General features: G+C 35.2%; 1 protein-coding gene across 11 annotated transcripts in view; it reads left to right on the top strand.

The window, feature by feature from the left end:
* Positions 1-20,976, top strand: part of TUT4 (terminal uridylyl transferase 4) — a 127,250-nt gene that overhangs the window by 21,971 nt on the left and 84,303 nt on the right. For all 11 annotated transcript variants that reach the window (XR_005066024.1, XM_037043266.1, XM_037043274.1 and 8 more), the window contains exons 2-4: positions 4,056-4,904; positions 11,453-11,616; positions 18,431-18,547. Coding sequence is in view for 10 of the 11 variants with exons in the window: in XM_037043266.1 (XP_036899161.1) it covers positions 4,148-4,904; positions 11,453-11,616; positions 18,431-18,547 (1,038 nt within the window). In the remaining variant the exon portion in view is untranslated. The remainder of the gene's footprint in view (positions 1-4,055; positions 4,905-11,452; positions 11,617-18,430; positions 18,548-20,976) is intronic.

Below are 20,976 nucleotides of genomic sequence, written 5' to 3' on the forward strand. Positions count from 1 at the left end.
CGAGCTGGTGACCCTTTGATTCACAGGCTGGCACTCGATCCACTGAGCCGCACTAGCCAGGGCTTTTGATTATTTTTAGTCCTAATCTGTGGATATGTTTTTATTGATTTTTAGAGAGAGAGGAAGGGCCAGGGGGGTATGGAGAGAGGAACATCAGTATGAGAAATACATCAGTTGGTTGCCTCCTGTATGCACCCCCCTGGAGATTGAACCCACAACCTAGGTATGTGGCTCGACCAGGAATCAAACCTGCAACCTTTTGGTATATGGGACAGTGCTCCAACGAGCTGAGCCACGTGGCCAGAGTACTTTTTGTTTTAAAATAATTTATTTTACTTTATTGCATTCTGATTCATTTGAAATAGGTATCCTGAACATGATATAAACAGTACTTCCCAGTTACTCCTAAACAATGTAAATTGGGTGAAAGTGAGGGATACTTGTTCACTTTTATAAACATTATTATGTGAAGGGGGCACACGGGAGGGAAAATCAGAGGTTAGATAATGACAAGTTAATCAGTTTATGTCTTCGCATGTTTTCCATTGTGTAAAATCCTATGATATGATGATTCTTTAATCATAGTACCTCATAAGCAAGTGTGTGGGCCCTGTGTCCTGTACCAGAGCACATTTTCATCATGGAAAAATTCCCCAGCTGAATCTGCCTCTTCCAACTTATTCACATGACTTAATCACATCACACAAAGGATCATGAGGTTTGTCTTTGGTTAATAAATTATTTTCTGCCCTGCCTAGTATCCCCTGTCCTGCCTGGCTCAATGGATTGATCACTGGCCTATGAACCAGAGGGTTGCTGGTTTGATTCCCAGTAAGGACACATGCCTGGATTGCAGGCCAGGTCCCCAGTAGGAGCTGTGTGAGGGGCAACCACACATTGATGTTTCCCTCCCTTTCTTCCCCTCTCTAAAAATAAATAAAGTCTACGAATTTTCTTAGTGGTTCCCTTGGAGACAGTATAGCTAATAAATTTTATAACAGCTAAGTTTGAGCAATACCAACTTAGTTTCAATAGTATATGAACACTCTGATCCGGTATATCTCTGTTTATATTGTTATTGTCACAGATTACATCTTTATACATGTGTGCTCATTAACATAGTTTATAACTGTCTTTTGGTACATAAAATAGCCTTTTAAATCATGTAGGAAAAGTAACAAACCGGAAGTACAGTAATACTAGATTTTTTATTTACCTATGCAATTATTTTTATCAGTGTCCTTTATTTCTTCTTATGGCTTTAAGTTGCTGTCTAGTGTCCTTTCATTTCAGCCTTAATAACTTTCCTTAGCATTTCGTGTAGAGCATGTCTGCTGGTAATGAACTTTCTTAGCTTCTGTTTATCTGGAAGTTCCATAATTTCTCCTTTATAAAGGATAGTTTTGCTGCAAGGCTATTAAGTACTTGGTCGACAATTTTGTGTACTTAGGACTTCCAACTATGGCATCCATAGTCTTCTGGTCTCCATGATTTCTGGGGAAATCAGCTGTTAAAACTTATGGTGGATCCTTTGTGCATGAGAAGTTGCTTCTCTTTTGCTTTCAGAATTTTCTCTTTGTCTTTGGTTTTCAACAATTTAACAATAATGTATCTTAGTATGGATTGGTTTGAGTTTATTTTGCTTGGGTTTTTTAGCTTCCTGGATGTGTATAATTGTGTCTTTCATCATGTTTGGGAAGTTTTCAGTTATTATTTTTAAAGTATTTTTTGTTTTCTTCCTTCTGAGACCTCTGTTATGCATATTAGTGTGCTTGATAGAGAAGAAAACAAATAAATAGGAACTCAAGAAGCAGTACAGTGAGCAGAAAAAATTTTCAGGAAAATGTTTAGTATTTTCAAAAACCAGAAGATTTTTTATGATTTCTTGTCTCATCAACTTATAAGACAAGATCAGAATGCTATAGAAAAGAATAATCAGAGATTTAGAGAATTCTTAGAAATGAAAACATGATAGTTTAGTTTTTTTCATAACATATTTCTATGAAAAATTTAAATGTACTTTTATTTATATGAAACAAATATTACCTTCAAGTGAAACCTGACAATTTTCTGAGTCTTGAACTCTTCACTAGCATTTATTTATATTAACTTGATTTTTAAAAATCTTTGTAGCTTATATGCAGATTTGATATATAGAGTTTTTTATTTATGGCCTTTGTCACTAAGATGACATCCACAAAGTTATTCAGGAGCCTTTAATCATAGAATAGTATTAGAAAATTTAAAATATTTCAGTTACTGGATTAGGTAAAACTAAACTTTTAGAAATAGAACTCATTTTATTTTTAACATTAGGAACTTGGTAGCAGTTTCTACAAGGCATAGTCAAATATTTGACAACAGTTTGACAATAAAACTCTTTATCAAAAGTAATGAAAGCAAAATCTATTAATTAAATAAATTCAAATATCCAAAACCCAGAGTATTTACTGGATAAAACTGCTGTAGCTTTTTACTGGAAAATAATGGTAGTTCAAAAAGAAATGAATGGTGAAAATCTAGTATGGTTTTGGCTTAAATATTAATTATCATAATTTCTTAAAATATTGCTTTATAAAATAATTTAGGAAGACTAGTAAATTTTCTTTTTAAAATAAAAGACAATCTGGACAGAGATCAAGACATAGGATATAGAGGACTCTATTACCAATAGGAATTATAAAAGCTGGGTTCAAGTTGAGTAAGATGTTTCAGTGGAGATATAACTAGGTGAGTTCAGTTTTTTTGTGTTTGTGCTTTGGCATAAATACAGGTAGTTGGCAGTAAATGATTTGTGTTCTGATCTTTTTATTTTTGGTAATATTTTTGTTTGTGTAATATAATTATAATATTAGAGGTGTTCTACTGCCTAAATATGTAATTTAATAAATTAACCAAGTAAAATTAAAGCTGCTACACATGCAGTTTGCTTTTGCTGACTCTAATTTTTACCAGTGTTGTTAATCTTTGTTTAGAGGTATAAGTCTGAATTTAAGGCCTACAGGGTAATGTGAACAGTTAAAAAAATCCCTGCTTTTCATAAGTATTATATATAATATATTTCTAGTATTGGACTGATTTAACAAAACTGCTATAGTTTATATTCTCTGGTAAATGCAGAATTGTTCCTATTATATTTAGAATTGAAATGAGTTCTGATTTTAATGTGTTTACTGTCATCTTTTTAAAAACATTTTTTAGAGCAGTTTTAGTTCCACAGCAGAATTGAACAGAAAGTTCAGAAAGAACGGAATGCCCATCTACTATTCCCTTCCCCACCAGAGTATAGCCTCCCCCACTGTCAGCATCCCTGCAGCACAGTAGTACATTTGTTATAGCCAGGAACCTACATTGACACATCTTTATTACCCAGAGTCTGTAGTTTACATTGGTTTCATACATTCTATGCAGTTTGACAAATGTATACTGACACATATCCATCATTATAATATTATACAAAATTTTACTCTCATTTTTTAACTCTGGGTTTCTGTTGTTTAAAAGTTTTTTTAATTTCAGAAGAATTTATTAAAGTCCTTTATACTTCAAAGGTGGAAAAATATGTTGAATTGTGTCCCTATATTTAGAGAGCCAAGTTTGAAAGTTAGTGACATAAATATGTAGTATTTTAATAGGAAAGTCACGCGAACAAGATCCTACCAGTTAGACTTTATGAATTAATTTCTTATGTTGCATATAGATTGGAATTCTTGTGTTTTCTTTGTTCCATTTACTTTTATGTTATTTGTGGTACATCACAATTATTTTCCTTTTAGTTGAAGTTTTTGTTGAGTAATATAAAATATTTTAGTTATAATATTCCCTTGTTTTGGTGGTACATTGCCATAATTGCATTAGAACCTTCTTTATAAACATTTGGCTATTACTTACCAAATGGGCTTTAGTTCTTTCTCATATAGTTTTCAGAGTTAAACTCTTTTTCCATTTATTTTTTAGTTTTGAGAACAAATTTTAAGTTTGCTCGTGTCTCACTAATTTTTGGAAAATGACTTTTGCATTTTAAATAACATGTATTTTCTTTTTTAATTCCATAGCTCTTGCATAAACTGGATTTTGAAGCAATTCAAACTACTGGAGATCTGCTATATTACAATATCACAATTGGAAAGAAGCAGGTTTTCAAATAATGGAAGAGTCTAAGACCTCTAAAAATGAAAATCATGAACCAAAGAAGAATGCTTGGGCTTTTTCTGAAGAAAGCAGAACAGTTAGAGTTGTAACTAATCAGACTTTGAAAGCCAGAAATGATAAATCCATAAAAGAAATTGGGACCAGCTCTCCAAATAGGAATAGTACTAAAAAAAATAAGCAAAATGATATTTGCATAGAAAAAACAGAAGTTAAATCATGTAAAGTAAATGCTGCCAGTGTTCCAGACCCTAAAGATTTGGGGTTAGTCCTTCGAGATCAAAGTCATTGCAAAGCAAAAAAGTCACCTAATTCACCTGTCAGAGCAGAAAAGTTACCTGTTTCACTGGCTAAAGTAGAAAAGGCATCCAATTTACAGGCAAAAGCAGAAAAATCACCAAAGTCACATAATTCACCAGTGAAAACAGAAAAGGCACTTAGTTCACAGAAAAAAGTAGAAAAAGCACCTAGTTTTCAGATGAGATCAGAAAAGGTTCCTAGTTCACCAGCAGAAGCAGAGAAGGTGCCCAGTTTACGGCTGAAAGAAAACCTGAGACAGACAGAATTACAGCAGATTGGGAAAAGAATTCCAAGCTCCTTGACTTCTCTGGACAAAGTGAATATTGATGTTGTAGAGGGAGAAAGATCTACTCTGGAAAATTTACCACAATCTCAGAAGCAACAAACATCTACAGATAATACTGGTGAATCTGATGATAGTACCTCAGGAATTGAAGACATATCAGATGATTTGAGTAAGTACAAATTAGATTATCCTGCAAGTCACTTTTTTGGAGGGATTTGCCTACATTAATACTAAATCCCTAGTTTTATTTTGACCACTTTGTAATTCAGAAGGACATAAATAACGTGGTTCTTTAAGCTAAAAAAGAACTTTTATGTTTATTATGGTAGGTAAAAAGCCTGTGCAAATATAAATTTAGTGACTTCTATAGGCAGTATACTCAGAATGTTTCCTCCCCTCACCTTTTCTTCCACCTTCCTTCTCCCTTTTCTCCTCTTTCTTCTCAGACTCTCTGAATGGTCCTGGTAATGTATTGCTCATTCACTCACCAAACGTGTGTATTGAGTTTTTATTATATATCAAGCAGTGTTTACAGTGGAAAACCAAACCCCAAAGCCCCAGACCTCAAGGAAGCTTAGTTAGATGGAAGTGATACAGATAAAAGTGGTGATTTAGTTATGTCAGAAACTTGAGTTGAGAATGCACATGATTTAATTGAGAAATTTAGACTTTGGGTTGAAAAAAATGCATGATATAAATTTGAGACTGCAGATATGACAGATTCAGTATGAGTAGAAGAGGGAATTGAGGAAAGTGGCAAAAATGCTACTGAAAAGTACTCGAGAATTGGAGAATGAAGGCTCTTTTAGGCCATTATAAACAGTTTAGACTTTATTGTGAGTGTTTTGAGAAGCCATTGAGGAGTTTTAGGTAGTGATATATATATATACACACACACATATATATATATATATACACACACACACACATATATATATATATATACACACATACACATACACACACACTATATATATATGTGTACTATATATGTATATAAAGTGTTATATATATACACACACACAATGAGAAGCAATTGAAGAGTTTTAGCTAGTGTATGTATATATATCAAATATATATATTTGGGTTGACTACAGTGCAGCATATTCTTCTATGAGAACAAGACTGAAACCACAGATTGGTTAGGACACTGTTGCAGTTTACTTGAGAGTTATCCATGTAAAATTCATTTTCTTCTGGGATTTTACTCTGAGGTTAATTAATTATTTATAAATATTATTCTTGTCTTTTGAGTACTTTAATTCTGATTTTAATGATTTCTCTTTGGCAGTCTTTTTTCTCAATGTTTTTGTGGTTAAAAGAATAAAGCCTTTTCTCGATGTATAGACAGAAAACACAAAAGCTACTTTTAAATCCTTATTTAACACACTTTGAGAAACGCTGGTAAAGAGTTCAGAAATAGCTCTTTGTTTATGGTGGTACAGATTATTGTATATTGATAGTGGTATCTTTAGGTGTATAAGATAAAATAACAACTTCATAATTTTATAGATAAGGCTTAGGACAAGGCCAACAAAAGTAGTTTGAGGACAATATCAAGTAAATAATAGTGCTTGTAGAGTTTAGATATGGCAAATTTAAACATGATAATAAGTGAATGATTGAAGTTGGCAAAAAAACTGGTGCACAAGGTCACTTATGAAGTTCTTATTACTTGAATTAGTGAAAAGTCTGGTTTAAAGATTATATTTTTAAAATAGATGATCATATGATAGCTAAGAGTTTGGGCCCTGAAGTAAAATCCCATAGGTTTTGAAGCCCATCTTCCCCACTTAAAAACTTTGTAATCTTGTGTAAGTTATTTATCTCTTAAAATGTTCCTCAATTTCCTCATTTTATAAAGTAGAGAGTCTGCTGCCTATGTTAGGCATGTTAAGTGAAATAATCTAGTAGAGTGCACTTTTGTTATTTGTTAACATGGAGAACAGCTGAGCTGGCTTAAGGAAACTAGTAGACCAAGTAAAAGTCTTTTTGGGAGACTTGGTTTGTCATGTTAATGAAAATGATGTACAGTTCTGCGTAGCAATCATTTTTATTAAATAAGTGCTTCTATTTTAAAGAATTCTGTTTAATATGTATAATAACTGCCTTGAAGTCACTTTAGCACTTTACCATATGAAAAAATCTCAATTAATAATATTTGAAATATTTCTTGTTAGAGTACCACTTTGTAAATAAAACAAAACCTTTATATGTGGATCATTGTCTATTTGGACTTATTAGACTTTATGGAAATTTGATTGCTCCTATGCCCACCTGAGCTTAGTGGGCTAATCTCTATTGGGCCTAACTAGCTCTGACTTAGCACTTCCACCATTTTTAATTTATCCATTTAGTCATTCAGTGAATATTTTTCTGGGAGTCTGCTGGGTGTCAGGTACTAATCTAGTAGCTTGGATTATGGCAATAAACAAAACAGACCACACCGCTCTTATGGAATTAATATTCTAAGTGGGAGGAGACAAACAGCAAATGCAGTAAATAACAAAATTATGTAATAAGTTAGATGGTGATAAAGGTTATAGAGAATGATGCTACCCTGTCTGGTGGTGGTGTTTCAAGTTTAAATTGTCACTGAGAAGGTGATGTTAGAGCAAATGCTTGAAAGAAGTGAGAGAATGAGCCTAATAAATATTTGAGGGGAAAGTATTTTAGATCTGGGTTTCTCAAACATTAATAGGCGTATGAATCACCTGGGAGTCATATTAAAATACAGATTTTCAGGCTTCATTCCCAGAGGTTTTTTGGGAATGAAGATACCCATATGGCTAGCTCTCTTACCTTCTTCATTTTTTCAGTAAGACTTTTGCTGGATCACTTATCTAAAATTTACAGCCTTCACCTCTACCTTCTAATACTCTTATACCTTTTACCCATTTAATTTTTCTCCACAGTCCTTGTCACGATCTGTCTAATTTTTGAATGTATCTTCTTATATAATAGTTTTGTTGAGATATAATTCATATACCATAAAATTTGTCACTTAAAAATATACAATTTAGTGACTAAAATATACAGTTTAGTGGGTTTTAGTATATTCAAAGAGCACGTAGACATCACCATTGTCTAATTCCTGACATTTTCATTACCCTCAAAAGAAACTATATTTGTTAGAAGGTACTCATTACCCCCTTCTCCTAACCACTGCCAGCCTCTAATCTACCTTCTCTATTTGCCTATTTTATGTAAATGGAATCATACAGCATATAGCCTTTTGTGTCTGGCTTTTTTATTTAGCATAATGTTTTCAAGATTCATCCATGTTGCCCTGGCGTGGTGGCTCAATTGATTGGAGCATTGTCTTGTACACCAAAAGGTTGAGGGTTTGATTCCTGGTCAAGGCACATACCTAGGTTGTGGGTTTGGTCCCTGGTGGGGCTATATATGGGAGACAGATCAGTGTTTCTCCTTCTCTTTCTCTATCCCTTCCCTCCCTTTCTCCCTCTCCCTCTGAAATCAATAAGCATTCATTGGGTGAGGAGTAAAGAAAAGATTCATCTCTGTGGTGATATACATATATCAATACATTGTTCCTTTTTATTGCTAAATAATATTTCATTATATGGCTGTATCACGTTCTGTTTATCCTTTCATCAGTTGATAGATATTTGAATTGTTTCCATCACTTGGCTATTATAAAAAATGCTGCTATGAACATTGGTTTAAAAGGTTTTGTGTGGATGTATTTGTATGTTTTCATTTGTCCTTGATATATATGTTGGAGTCGAATTGCTGAATCATATGTTAACTCCATATTTAACAATTTTTTGTGGTATAATACATATAAGATTTACCATTTTAAAGGTGCAGTTCGGTGCCATTAAGAACATTTACAGTGTTCTACAACCATTATTACTGTCTTAATTGCAGAACTTTTTCATCACCCCTAAAGGAAACCCTTTTCTCACTTACACCAGCCTCAGACAACCACTAATTGGCTTTCTGTTTCTATGTATTTTCCTATTCTAGATATTTTATAGAAATGGAATCTTAAAATAGATGTTTTTTTGTGTGTGTCTGGCTCCCTTCATTAACCATCATGTTTTCATGGTTCATTTATATAGTATATACTGGTACCTCTTTCCTTTTTAATGTTGATGCTGTAGACTAATTGTGTCTCCTCAAAATTCCTATGTTGAATCCCTAATGCCCAATGTGATTGTATTTGGAGATAAGGGCTTTTAGGAGATAGTTAAGATTAAATGAGGTCATAAGGATGGGGTCCTAAGTGCATAGGATTGAAGGCCTTATGAGAAGAGGAAGAGGAAGATCTTTCTCAGTGCCTGCACCAAGGAAAGGCCATGTCAGGTGGCTGTCTACAATCCAAGGAGAGAGAACTCTCATCAGACACCAACCCCTCTCACCTTATTCTTGACTTTTCTGTCTCCAGAACTGTGAGAAAATAAATTTCTGTTGTGTAAGCCACCCAGTCTGTCGTATTTTGTTACGGCAGCCTGACCTAGGCAGCTGAATGATAATATCCCATTGTATTGTTATGTCACATTTTGTTTCTTCATTTATTTAGGGATGGACATTTGGGTTGTTTCCACCTTTGACTGTTGTGAATAGTGTTACTGTAATCATTTGTGTGTAGGTTTTTTTATGAATACCTATTTTCAACTCTTGTTTTGTGAGAGTATTAACATCTTAAGGAACTAGTGTTCTGTGAAACAAAGTTTGGGAAATTCTGCCTGACATTATTTAATTTTAATGTTGATTTCAGGAAATTAAATAATCTGATTTTAATTTTAATATTTAAAATTCTATTTTTAAAGAAAGGTAGTTTTCTCTAATTCTTTATATTGGTAGAAATTATAATATTGCAGGATTTGCTGATGTGCCTCTGGAGGTGATGTCTGTCCTTTAAAAAGCAGAGAATAACAAAAGCAGAGAATATGAAGGCAAACTCTTTCATAAAGATACTATAAAAAGGATTCAAACATTAGAAGTGGCACTAGGTTAGCTAAGTATTTCTTAAATTATTGTCACATAGGGCAAGTTGTACATATAGAGAAGGACAGAATATTATATTATTGCCTTGCTGCTATCCTTTTTCATGAACTGTTGAAGTGAGGAGGATTTCACCTTTTTTTCTCATTTCCATCATAAAATTATTACTAAAAAACCTAAATTATTTTTCCAAACATTAGAACACAGTTGCAAATTGCTCATGGTACATCATTGTCCTCCTGACAATAATTTAAAATCCTTTGTATAACATCTTTATATAAGAGTTCACCTGCCTATTCTTTGCTTTTGTGGTATGGGAGACATCACCTTCATAGGCATAATACTTCTGTTTTGTTCAGAAAAATAGTGCTATCAAAAGGTAGAATTGATCATCAGAGTTCTTGTAGATGGCATGTAACTGACTTTTAAGAGGAGAGTGGAGAGATTTGTTGATTATCTATGAGCATTTAGTTTTAGATATGCTTTTGGATATATCTAGATTAATTTCTTCAATATACTTTTATTAAGTGTTATCTCTGGTCTAGGCATTGTATTAAATTCTGAAGGTACAAAGTTAGATAAGACCTAGTCATTGACATTATGAAATTCATCTCATCTAGTATAGGAGATAGATAAATATAAGTTACGTTACTGTGCAAATGTGAGATCATAGAGATAATAGAGAGATAATAGATATGCAGAACAGGTAAACATTACTAATTTAAGTGGATAGGGCTTTGGTGGTAGAGTGAACAGTGCATGTAAAGGCATTGAGATTTGAAGTAGCAGTGATCCATTCTAGCACATTTGGTATGAATAAAGTGACAGGTGTTAGAACAGGATGTAAGTTTAGAAATATAGACAGCACAGCTCTCTTTCTTGAAGTCTTAGGTTAAACTTTTAAGTACACCTTTTGTGACTCCCATATATAAAGTTGATTTCCCTCTCAGTTACTTGCTTTTTTCCTTTGTAGCACTTACTATAACATGAAATTAAGTTGTATTCTGTTTACTGCCTTTATATGAAGGTAAGGCCTTGTGTAATATGCTAGAGAGTTTAAGCTCTATTTTGACTCTTTGAGAAGGACTTTTAAGTATTTTAAGCAAGAGAATAACATGATTCAATTTGTAATTAAAAAATCATACTGATGGTAGAACCTACTGTATGCCAGGTATGTATTGCTAGGTGCTACAAATGCAAAGATGACAGCACACAGTCTAGGGCTTAAAGAGATTACAATCTAGTTAGGAGGCTAAGAAAAAATATTGATGTGGTAGAGATATCCATGAGTTCAGTGAAAGCAAAGAAGGAGGAGGCAGGTGTGGGTTTGTGGTCTGGAGTACGTATGTTCTTTAAGCTGCCAGTGTGTAGTGATAAAGTTACTAAAGTGACTTTAGTTCAGTGACTAATCTTTGGGACTTAAAAGAGCTTTTTATCATATTTACTTCAGAGATTCCGCAGATGGTTATGTTAGCCTTGTATAGTAAGTCTCAGTGATATTTGTCTCTTTTGATAGGTATATTGTAAAAACAAGGTAGGCATTTGACTTGTGCGTAGATTTTTCTTCATGAATTTTGATACCATGTATATCTCTTACTTACATTTTATGTAGGTATACCAGCTTACACAACCAAGGAAAGAATATTTTCTCATATGTGTGTATAAATTGAATGTCTGTTTTTAATTACATTTTAAAAAATGTACCAGTTCTGATGATGGTAACTAAATGATTGCTTCCTTTTCTAGGTAAAATGAAGAATGATGAATCTAATAAAGAAAATTCTTCAGAGATGGACTATTTAGAAAATGCCACTGTGATAGATGAATCTACATTGACACCTGAGCAGAGGCTAGGCTTAAAACAAGCAGAAGAACGCTTAGAAAGAGATCACATCTTTCGACTTGAAAAAGTATACTATGTTGTTTTAGTTATTTGGAAGAAAATGCACGTTCCATAACCTTTCTTTCCCAAGTACAGCTTTTAAAATTTTTCTTCTATTCCTAAGGCAGAGATAGCATTCATCTTTTTGTACTTCCCTCTTTTCTTCTTTCTGTCTTTCCTCCCTTCCCTCCCTTTTTCAAGCAAATTCTTACCTCTAAGAGTCTGACGTCATTTATTTATCCCAGGGGTTGAAGAACTATGGCCTGTCCTCTTACTTTTGTTTTTTTTTGTTTTGTGTTTTTTAAAGTGTGATAAATATACCTAGCCTCTTGTTTTTGGAAACAAATTTTTATTTGAACATAGCCATCCCCACTTATTTACATATTGTCTGTCTGTGGCTGTTTTTGTGCCACCATGGCAAAATGAAGTTGAGTCGTTGCTGTAAGGAATATATGGCCCACAAAGCATAAAATACCTACTGTTTACCAAAATGTTACTTTGTCTCTTAATGGAAGACATTTGCTGACCCTTCATTTATGCAGTCATTAGATAGATACTGAGTTCTTGTTATGTTCTAGGTAAATGAGCTAGACATGGGGAATTTATTGGTGAATATGGCACAGTTTCTGCCCATTAGAAGTTAACAGTTCATTTGGACTGACAAATGAATTAGAAGGTACTACATGATGTTCTAGGCTTCCTCCCTTCCTGCTAGCTTTTATCTCTTCCCTTTACCTTTTTTTAACACCTCTTTTTTCTCACATATTTACTGAACATCTATGTATTAGGAACTATTCTAGCCATTGGTATCTTGTTTCTGAGTACTAATTAATTTCTTAACTTAGAAGTATACATTCCTAGCCTTAATAAAAACACTGCTAGATATTGAAGGAATGGAAAATAAATTAATCTGTTCACAAATAGATACTTGAGGTGTTTGTGAATACGCAATCAAGGAAATAGGTCATCATTTTTGGTAAATAATACAGGAAAGAAATGGTCTGATTTTGTATAGTTTAGAAAAAAGAGGTCATAGATAAATTGAAAAGGGCAGTCCTGGGTTATTAATAGAACTTATGACAGAGTAGTCACCCTATGAAAGTAGAAAGGAATATCAAAGAGTAGAGGCCCGTAATGTAGGAGAGAGTTTGGGTTGTATGGTGAGTCTAACAAGGTCCTAGTTAGAATCCTTATTTTGCAGTTTGCTGTTTTACTTAGTTCATCTTTCCTTTCACTTTCCCTTTCCTAAGCATGGAATTAGTAGCTATTCTGGATCTTCATTGTCAAGGTAAACATTGAGTGCCTTTATCACCATATCATGGCCTTTGTGCGTCATGATATGGTGATAAAAAGTTGGAATGGGGTATGCATGGCATTTTTAAAAACATGATGTTACAACCCCCCCAAAAAAAACTCCTCCCCAAAACATGATATTGCTTTTCCTAGGAGTTTACTAATTAGAGAAAGACATGCAAGTAAACCATAATAGTAGTAAAAAAAACTAATAATATTGTTTGAAAATGGAATTTTGGACAAAGGGATGATCAACTTGAGTTGGGATGGAGAAGCATCAATTGGGGAATGCTTTAAGTGGAGGTGATGCTGGAGTGAAAAGGAGTGACTAGGAGTGGGCCAGGTGGGTGGGGAAGGGCGGGGTAGATAAATTATATGGGATGGGTAAAGGAAATGTGAAAAATGTGTTTTGACGAAAATAAGGGGGAGACTGGATGGGAAGATAGGATATGAAGCGGGAAAGATCAATTCTTGGAAGAAGGAAGAAGTTAGGGCAGAATGGATATTTGATGGTAAGAAAGAATGGTGTAGTCTGAAAGAAAAGCTTAGAAGCATGGAAACATTTTATTTGTTGTTGAATTTAAATAGTAATCATATAAAACTAGTGTGCCAATACCAGCAGAGATGTCTATAGTCTCTTTTCTTTCTGCCATCTCTTTGTTTCTCAAGCCCTCTAAAACCTTTTGTTTTCAATACAGTATACTCTTTATTTTTCAGTTGATTTTTAGAGAGAGAAAAACATCAACTTGTTGTTCCACGTACTGTAAGTTGCTTCTTGTATGTTTCCTGACCATGGATTGAACCTGCAATTTGGTGTATCAGGATGACGTTCTAACCAACTGAGCTTCCAGCATATAGCCACAAGAATGTATAGTACAGTAGATGAAATGGAGAAGCCAAAGAACTTACATGCATGACCCATGGGCATGAACAGAGGTGTAGGGATTGCCTGAGGTAGTGGAGGTTGCCGGATGTAGGGGGCAAAGTGGGAAACCCTGGGATAACTATAACAGAATAATCACTAAAAATTTTAAAAAGGGTAAAATTCCTTGTAGTGATTGTTAAATATTGACTTGGAAATACTGAGTCTCTCCATGCCCAGAAATTATTATTTTAGCTGTTCTGCAGAAACTTCAAGGTTTATTAGTGTGCTTATTTACTGGTTAAATAAAATGAAACTATAATAAAGGAATTTTTAAACAATTTTCATGATCTCTTCTGTGAAACTAGAAGCTTCATTATAATGAGAATATTTTTCTGTTAATTTCTGTTGTACCTAGTGTAGTACATTGCACAGTCAGTAATAGAAGTTTTCTAGTGTTTTTTAAAATATATTTTATTGTTTATGCTATTACAGTTGTCCCATTACCCCCCTTCATCCCCCCCGCACACCCTCTCCCACCCACATTTCCCCTCTTTAGTTCATGTCCATGTGTCATAAGTTCTTTAGCTTCTATATTTCCCATTCTATTCTTGCCCCCTCCCCCTGTCTATTTTCTGCCTACCATCTATGCTACTTATTCTCTGTAACTTTTCTTCCTCTCTCCTCCTCCCCCCACTCCCCTGTGATCTCCATTTCTGTGGTTCTGTTCCTGTTCTAGTTTCCTTAGTTTGTTTTTGTTTTAGGTGTGGTTAGTAATTGTGAGTTTGCTGTCACGTGTTTTTTATCTTCTTTTTCTTAGAGAAGTCCCTTTAACATTTCATAAAATAAGGGCTTGGTAATGATGAACTCCTTTAACTTGACATTACCTGAGAAGCACTTTATCTGTCCTTCCATTCTAAATGAAAGCTTTGCTGGATAGAACAATCTTGGATGTAGGTCCTTGCCTTTCATGACTTGGAATACTTCTTTCCAGCCCCTTCTTGCCTGTAAGGTCTCTTTTGAGAAATCCGCTGACAGTCTGATGGGAACTCCTTTGTAGGTGACTGTCTCCTTATCTCTTGATGCTTCTAGGATTTTCTCCTTCATTTTAATCTTGGGTAATGTAATGATGATGTGCCTTGGTGTGTTCCTCCTTGGGTCCACCTTCTTTGAGACTCTCTGAGCTTCCTGGATTTCCTGGAAGTCTATTTCCTTTACCAGACTGGGGAAGTTCTCCTTTATTATTTGTTCAAATAAGTTTTCCACTTGTGGCTGTTTCTTTCCCCCTTCTGGTACCCCTATAATCCAGATGTTGGAATGTTTAAAGATGTCCTGGAGGTTCCTAAGCCTCTCCTCAATTTTTTGAACTCTTGTTTCTTCCTTCTTTTCTGTTTGGTTATTTCTTCCTTCTGGTCCACTCCCTTGATTTGAGTCCCAGTTTTCTTCCCATCACTGTTGGTTCCCTGTGCATTTTCCTTCATTTCACTTAGTGTAACCTTCATTTTTTCACTTAATTTGCTACCAAATTCAACCAGTTCTGTGAGCATCCTGATCACCAGTGCTTTGAACAGTGCATCTGACAGGATGGCTATTTGTTCATTGCTTAGTTGTATTTGCTGTGGAGCTTTGATCTGTTCTTCCATTTGGGCCATTTTTTTTGGTCTTGTTGTGCCTGTTATGTATGAGGGGCGGAGCCTTAGGTGTTCACCAGGGCAGGACAACCCAGTTGCTGGGTTGTGATGCTGTATGTGGGGGTAGGCTCAGAGAGGGAACAGTGGTGCTTGCTCCGCTCTCTGTCAGATCTCAGTCACCTCTGCCACTTCCCTCAAGCAAACTGGGCCTTTCTGGTTCTAATTCTTGTGTGGGTGGGGTTGTATACATTCTGGGATCCTGTGGGTCTCTCCAACAAACTCTCCTGTGAGGCTGGGAATCTCTCCCTGTGCCCCAACTCCCACAGGTGTCTTGAGGCTTTATTTTCACACGCCGGGACCCTGGGTTGCCAGGTCTGTCTCACTCCCCAATTTCACCTGGTTTATCTGTGCATGAATGTGGGACTGCGCAGTGCCTCAGTTCACAATTGCTGCTGCGCTGGGTCTGCCCGTTGCTACCCTGTGCCTGGGGTCTGCCAGCTGCTGCCTGCGCGCCCTAGGTGCTTTTCGTGCCTGGTGCCACTACTTTTGTGCCGCGACCCCTCTCTGTCTGCCTGCCAGACTCTGCCCCGCTTACTGGTCTGAATGAATGTGTCTATTTTATCTCCTTGGTTGTCCGAATTCCATACAGTTCAATTTTCTGTCAGTTCTGGTTGTTATTTTGCTTCTAAATTGTTGTTGTCTTTATTTTGGTTGTGGGAGGAGGCACAGTGTGTCTACCCACGCCTCCATCTTAGCCAGGATTCATTTTTCTAGTGTTTAGTGGTTTTGGAATCACTGGGTCTAGCTCATTTACTTACTGATTAGATACCATTGGATAAATTATTTAAACCACTTTAAACTTCAGTTTCATCATCATTAAAATGGAGTTGATGAAAATAACGGGCTGTTGTGAGGATTAAATAAGATAATATAAGTGAAGTTCTTGGTGCAGTACCTGGTATGTAGTAAGCACTAAACAAAGATTGGCTACTGTGGAATTGAATTATTCTACCTGGTTGGGCAATTTTTATTATTTCATTTTAGGGACCTATAAAGAAGTAGGCTCTAGTGTTAGAATTTTATCCATGGTCAATTGAGATGTCATCCTAGGCCTGCTGACTCACCACTCAGTTTCTACTAAACTTTTCTTACTAAAGGAATCTAGTCATGTTCTTGTCTGAATATTTTATAATTCATATGGTAAGTGACACATGACTCTCTTTGTGACTTCGTCAGTATTCATGGGTTTAGTTTTAGGTATTCTGTATTTATGCTTTCAACTGTTGAATTCAACCCTTCTTGCCATTTTTACACTCTTAATCCTTGAATAAAGCCAATATCATCTGTCTTCTGGATTATTGCTGTACGCTCATAATGGTAAATTAGCTCTTTCTGCTTATATTCTCAATATAGAAGACAAGTGATTCTTTTAAAGTATTATTTAGATCTTATAATTCTCTATTCAAAAACCTTTAGTGCCTTCCTCTTAACTCTTACTTGAAAGCCAGGCTCCTTACAAGGGGCCTTGTGATCTGGCCTCCTGTTAATACCTTGTCATGCTGGCCTTTTTGCAATTTCTCAAACATATTAGGCAGATTCTTACTTCAGGGCCTTATCATAGTTTCCACTTAACGCAAAATTTGATGCAGATTTGTTACTCTACTCACTCAGTCATTTTGAATGGGATAGGGCAGCCACTCAATACGCACGCTCAACTCAGTGATATTTGTAGCCCCCACCAACTAGTGCAGGGAGGTTATCATTGTTCACACATGCACATTCCAGTCCACTCTCCTTGGCTGCCAGGTTACATTGATGGTGCACAAACCATTCTTATTATATTAATGGTTGAACTTTTTCCGGATGGACCTTGTATGTAATATTCTGAAGTGAGAGAATCTTTTGTCAGTAGTTGAAGACTTCTGAAGATAAATCTGAGATAAAAATTAAGCATTGCTGCAATTCCAGTGTAAGGTACTAGAAACAATATTTTAAAATTCAAGTAATTAATATGTTTTGTATCTTTATTGTATAATATTATGGGTAGAGAATTGACTTTGGATTCAGTCATGCATGAATTTAAAATTCAGTATCTCTCACTTAATGTTATGTCCTTGTGAAAGTGCAAGCTCTTTGAACTTTTGTTTTTACAACTATAAATGAAGATAATGCCCATCTAATTGGATTATTAGGATAATTAGAACATCACATTGTAGCCCTGGCTGGGTGGCTCAATTGGTTGGAGTGTCATCCAGTACACCAAAAGTTTGTGGGTTTGATCCCCAGTCAAGACACATACCTAGGTTGTGGATTCAATTCCTTGTTGGTGTGTAGAGGAGGCAAGTGATAGATGTTTCTCTCTCACATCGATGTTTCTCCCTCCCTCTTTCTAAAAACATTATCTCGGTTAAGAGTTAATAAGAAGTCTTGTTGTATGTGAAGCACCCAAGAAGGTACCTCACACATAAGAGGCACTTTGGAATTATTAAGATTTTTATTATTTAAAGAATATACTCATGTGTGAAGTCTGATTAAAGTATGATTGATACTTTCCATGTGTCAGATTGTTTCTTTCAGAGTAATATTCTCCAGAGGTTATCCATTCACATGAGATTGTGATTGGAGTGTTTTTGGAACTTGGCTTTTGGAATTGTCCCCCATATTTGCAGTTCATTCTTTTGTATCCCCTAGTTGAGGGTGGATTCTGTTTTTTATATACTGAAATTCAAAACCAATTTTGGGGGCAGCATTGGAATAAGACTTAGTAATAAGACTGCCTTTCTTATTTTACATTGGGTTCTAAAGAATGTATTAGATAAGTATAAAATATTCAGCATTTTCATGATATTGTTTGAAATTAGTATATGATATTCTATGATAACTGTTTTGAAAAGGACAGCTGACTTTCTCTTGGGTATATAAGTACTAATTTGTTTAGTGAAAACTTATTCCTTCAATGCTTATTTTTTCTCTTGTATTTACATAGTATAGTAAACAATATATAGTAAAAAATATATAGTAAAAAAAATTACTGCTCTATTTTCTTAACTTTTCAGCGCTCACCAGAATATACCAATTGCCGGTATCTATGCAAACTTTGCTTAATTCACATCGAAAATATCCAGGGAGCTCATAAACATATAAAGGAAAAGCGACATAAGAAAAACATTTTGGTAAGTTTTTATTACAAAATGTTTTATTTTTGAATGGTAAAACTGTATTAAATATATTTTTTATTTATGATAGTAAAAATACGGTATTTACCCAGTTGTGTATAGTAAATGAAGTGGCAGGGTTGAAGGTTGTCCTTACCTCCTTATTTTAGGTAGTCAGGAGGAGAGCTTTGTTAGAGAACAGTTTTCTCATCCTGAAGTATCTTGATTTCTATATTTAAAACTGTCATGTGTAATTAGTTCAACTGATAAGGTTTCTTGAGTTTTTACATGCTTAGGTCTAGGCAGTGGTAAAGAAGATAGTTGTGGTTCCTGCCATCAGAGTTTGTAAGGTATTGGTGAAGGCATTCATTGACTAAGGGTTTAAGTATCAGAAGTTTTGTTAAAGGGGGAAATGTGGTATTAAAGAAGTGGACGAGAATATTTTTCTTAGTCTAGAACAGGAACAGTTATTCTGAGAAAGTGAACATTTACGTTGAAGCTTGAAGTAAGAGTTTAAAAGGCAAAAGAGTAAGTGGTGTAAAGGGGTAAGCTGAGAGCACTTTACACAAAAATGCAGCGTGAATAAAGATCTCTAAGTCAGGAAATGGCATGATGTATGAGGAACTGAGAGTCTAGTTTTAGGATGAGTGGAGCAAAGAAAGCTAGGAAGAAAATGGTGTGAGATGAAGTTGAGAAGTCCATACCATGCGGAACTTAATACAACTTAGACTTTAAGAATTCTTAGTTCTTTAGTTATTTTTATTGCAGCATTTCATTGACGTAGGTATGAGCAGGGTATTTTTTTTCTTTTTAAAATTTATTAATATTCTAGCTATTTAATTTTTTTCTTTTTAAAGTTATATAACCTCTTATCTTTAAGTCTGCATTTGTACATACTGTCTGAGAAATACTTTTTTATCTGACCTTCCCAATAAGTCTGGGTTAGGTATTCCTTCTCTGCTCCCATAGCACTTGACCAGAAAAACCTTACACAGTATGCTATAAATGTGAATTTCTTATATCCTTTTTTAGACTCAGGGCAAATTTAGTTTCCTATATATTTTTGTTTCTGCATTGCTTAGGACAGTATTTAACACATAGTAGGTGCTCATTATATTTTTCTTAAAAAGAAATGAATTTGCTGAAGAAAATCAGGAACTTAGAAGAAAAAGAAATCATTTAAATTTTACCAGCTTACAATTTTGATTTAATTTTAACTTCAGAAAACTTAATATACAAGGGACAAAATGGTGGTTAAGGAGAGTTAGTATCTCTGAGAAATTTGAAGAGATGAAAGATGTTAATTATTTCAGGAAGCTCAGGAAATTCTAAACAAGAAACATAAAGCCAGTGCACATTACATATATGAAGACTGTCCAGAATGTATCTAGCCATGTAACATGAAAAATAGAGACATTTATTGAAGCAGATATAAGAAACATTATACATAGGAGAATGACACTCCAGTCCCCTTCAAAGTGGGCACCTTTGGCCCTCACACTGTTCTCCCATTTGCCAGGGCTGCCCTATTGTATTTTCTTGAATCTCATAGATGGTTTGAAATGTCTTCCCTTTCAAAGGTGATTTTAGTTGTGGAAAAAGCCAGAAGTTGCAGGTTGCCAAATCTGGGCTGTAGGAGGGTGGCTGAGTCACCTGGGTGATTTGATGTTTTGCCAAAAAACTCTGCCCAAGACTGATGCATGCCAATCAGTCTGCCCAAACTGAAGCTGCCAATCACCAGTTGCCCGTTGCTATGGCCTTCTGGATCATCTGAACAGTTTCCACAGGGGAATGATCAAGCTTAATGCAAAGTTTGATGCAGATTCGTTACTCTGCTTGCTCAGTCATTTTGAATGGAATGGCCACATGGTACACATGCTCACTCAATGGCGTCTACCACCTCCAACAACTAGTACAGTGAAGTTGTCATTGTTCACACATGTGCATTCCAGTCCACTTACTGTTCTTGGCTGCCAGGTTACGTTGATGTTGCACAAACTGTTCTCATTATATTAAGAATAGTTTGACTTTTTCTGGACAGACCTCATAATATAAAGTATTTTAGAACATTACAAAAAACAAAAAGACAAACCTATAAAGCAGCCATACTGGACTTCTACTTTTTTTTTTTTAAGATTTTTATTTATTTATTTATCTTAGAGGGGAAGGGAAGGAGAAAGAGAGAGAGAGAGAGAAATATCAATGTACGGTTGCCTCTCGTGCATCCCCTGCCAGGAACCGGGAACTGGCCTGCAGCCCAGGCATGTGCCCTGACTGGGAATCTAACCGCGATCGTGTGGTTCGCAGGCCCGCACTCAACCACTGAGCTACACCAGCCAGGGCTGGACTTCTACTTTTAATGAAGTTACATAACAGAGACTGGTTTATCTCTTTGAAATAGTAACAAAAACAACATAAGGCAGAAATAGCTAACTGTTTTTTAAGCA

This window comes from Sturnira hondurensis, unplaced genomic scaffold, assembly GCF_014824575.4.
Source record: "Sturnira hondurensis isolate 20B ecotype Veracruz unplaced genomic scaffold, ASM1482457v3 Scaffold0004068, whole genome shotgun sequence".
In the NCBI taxonomy this organism is placed as follows: domain Eukaryota; kingdom Metazoa; phylum Chordata; class Mammalia; order Chiroptera; family Phyllostomidae; genus Sturnira; species Sturnira hondurensis.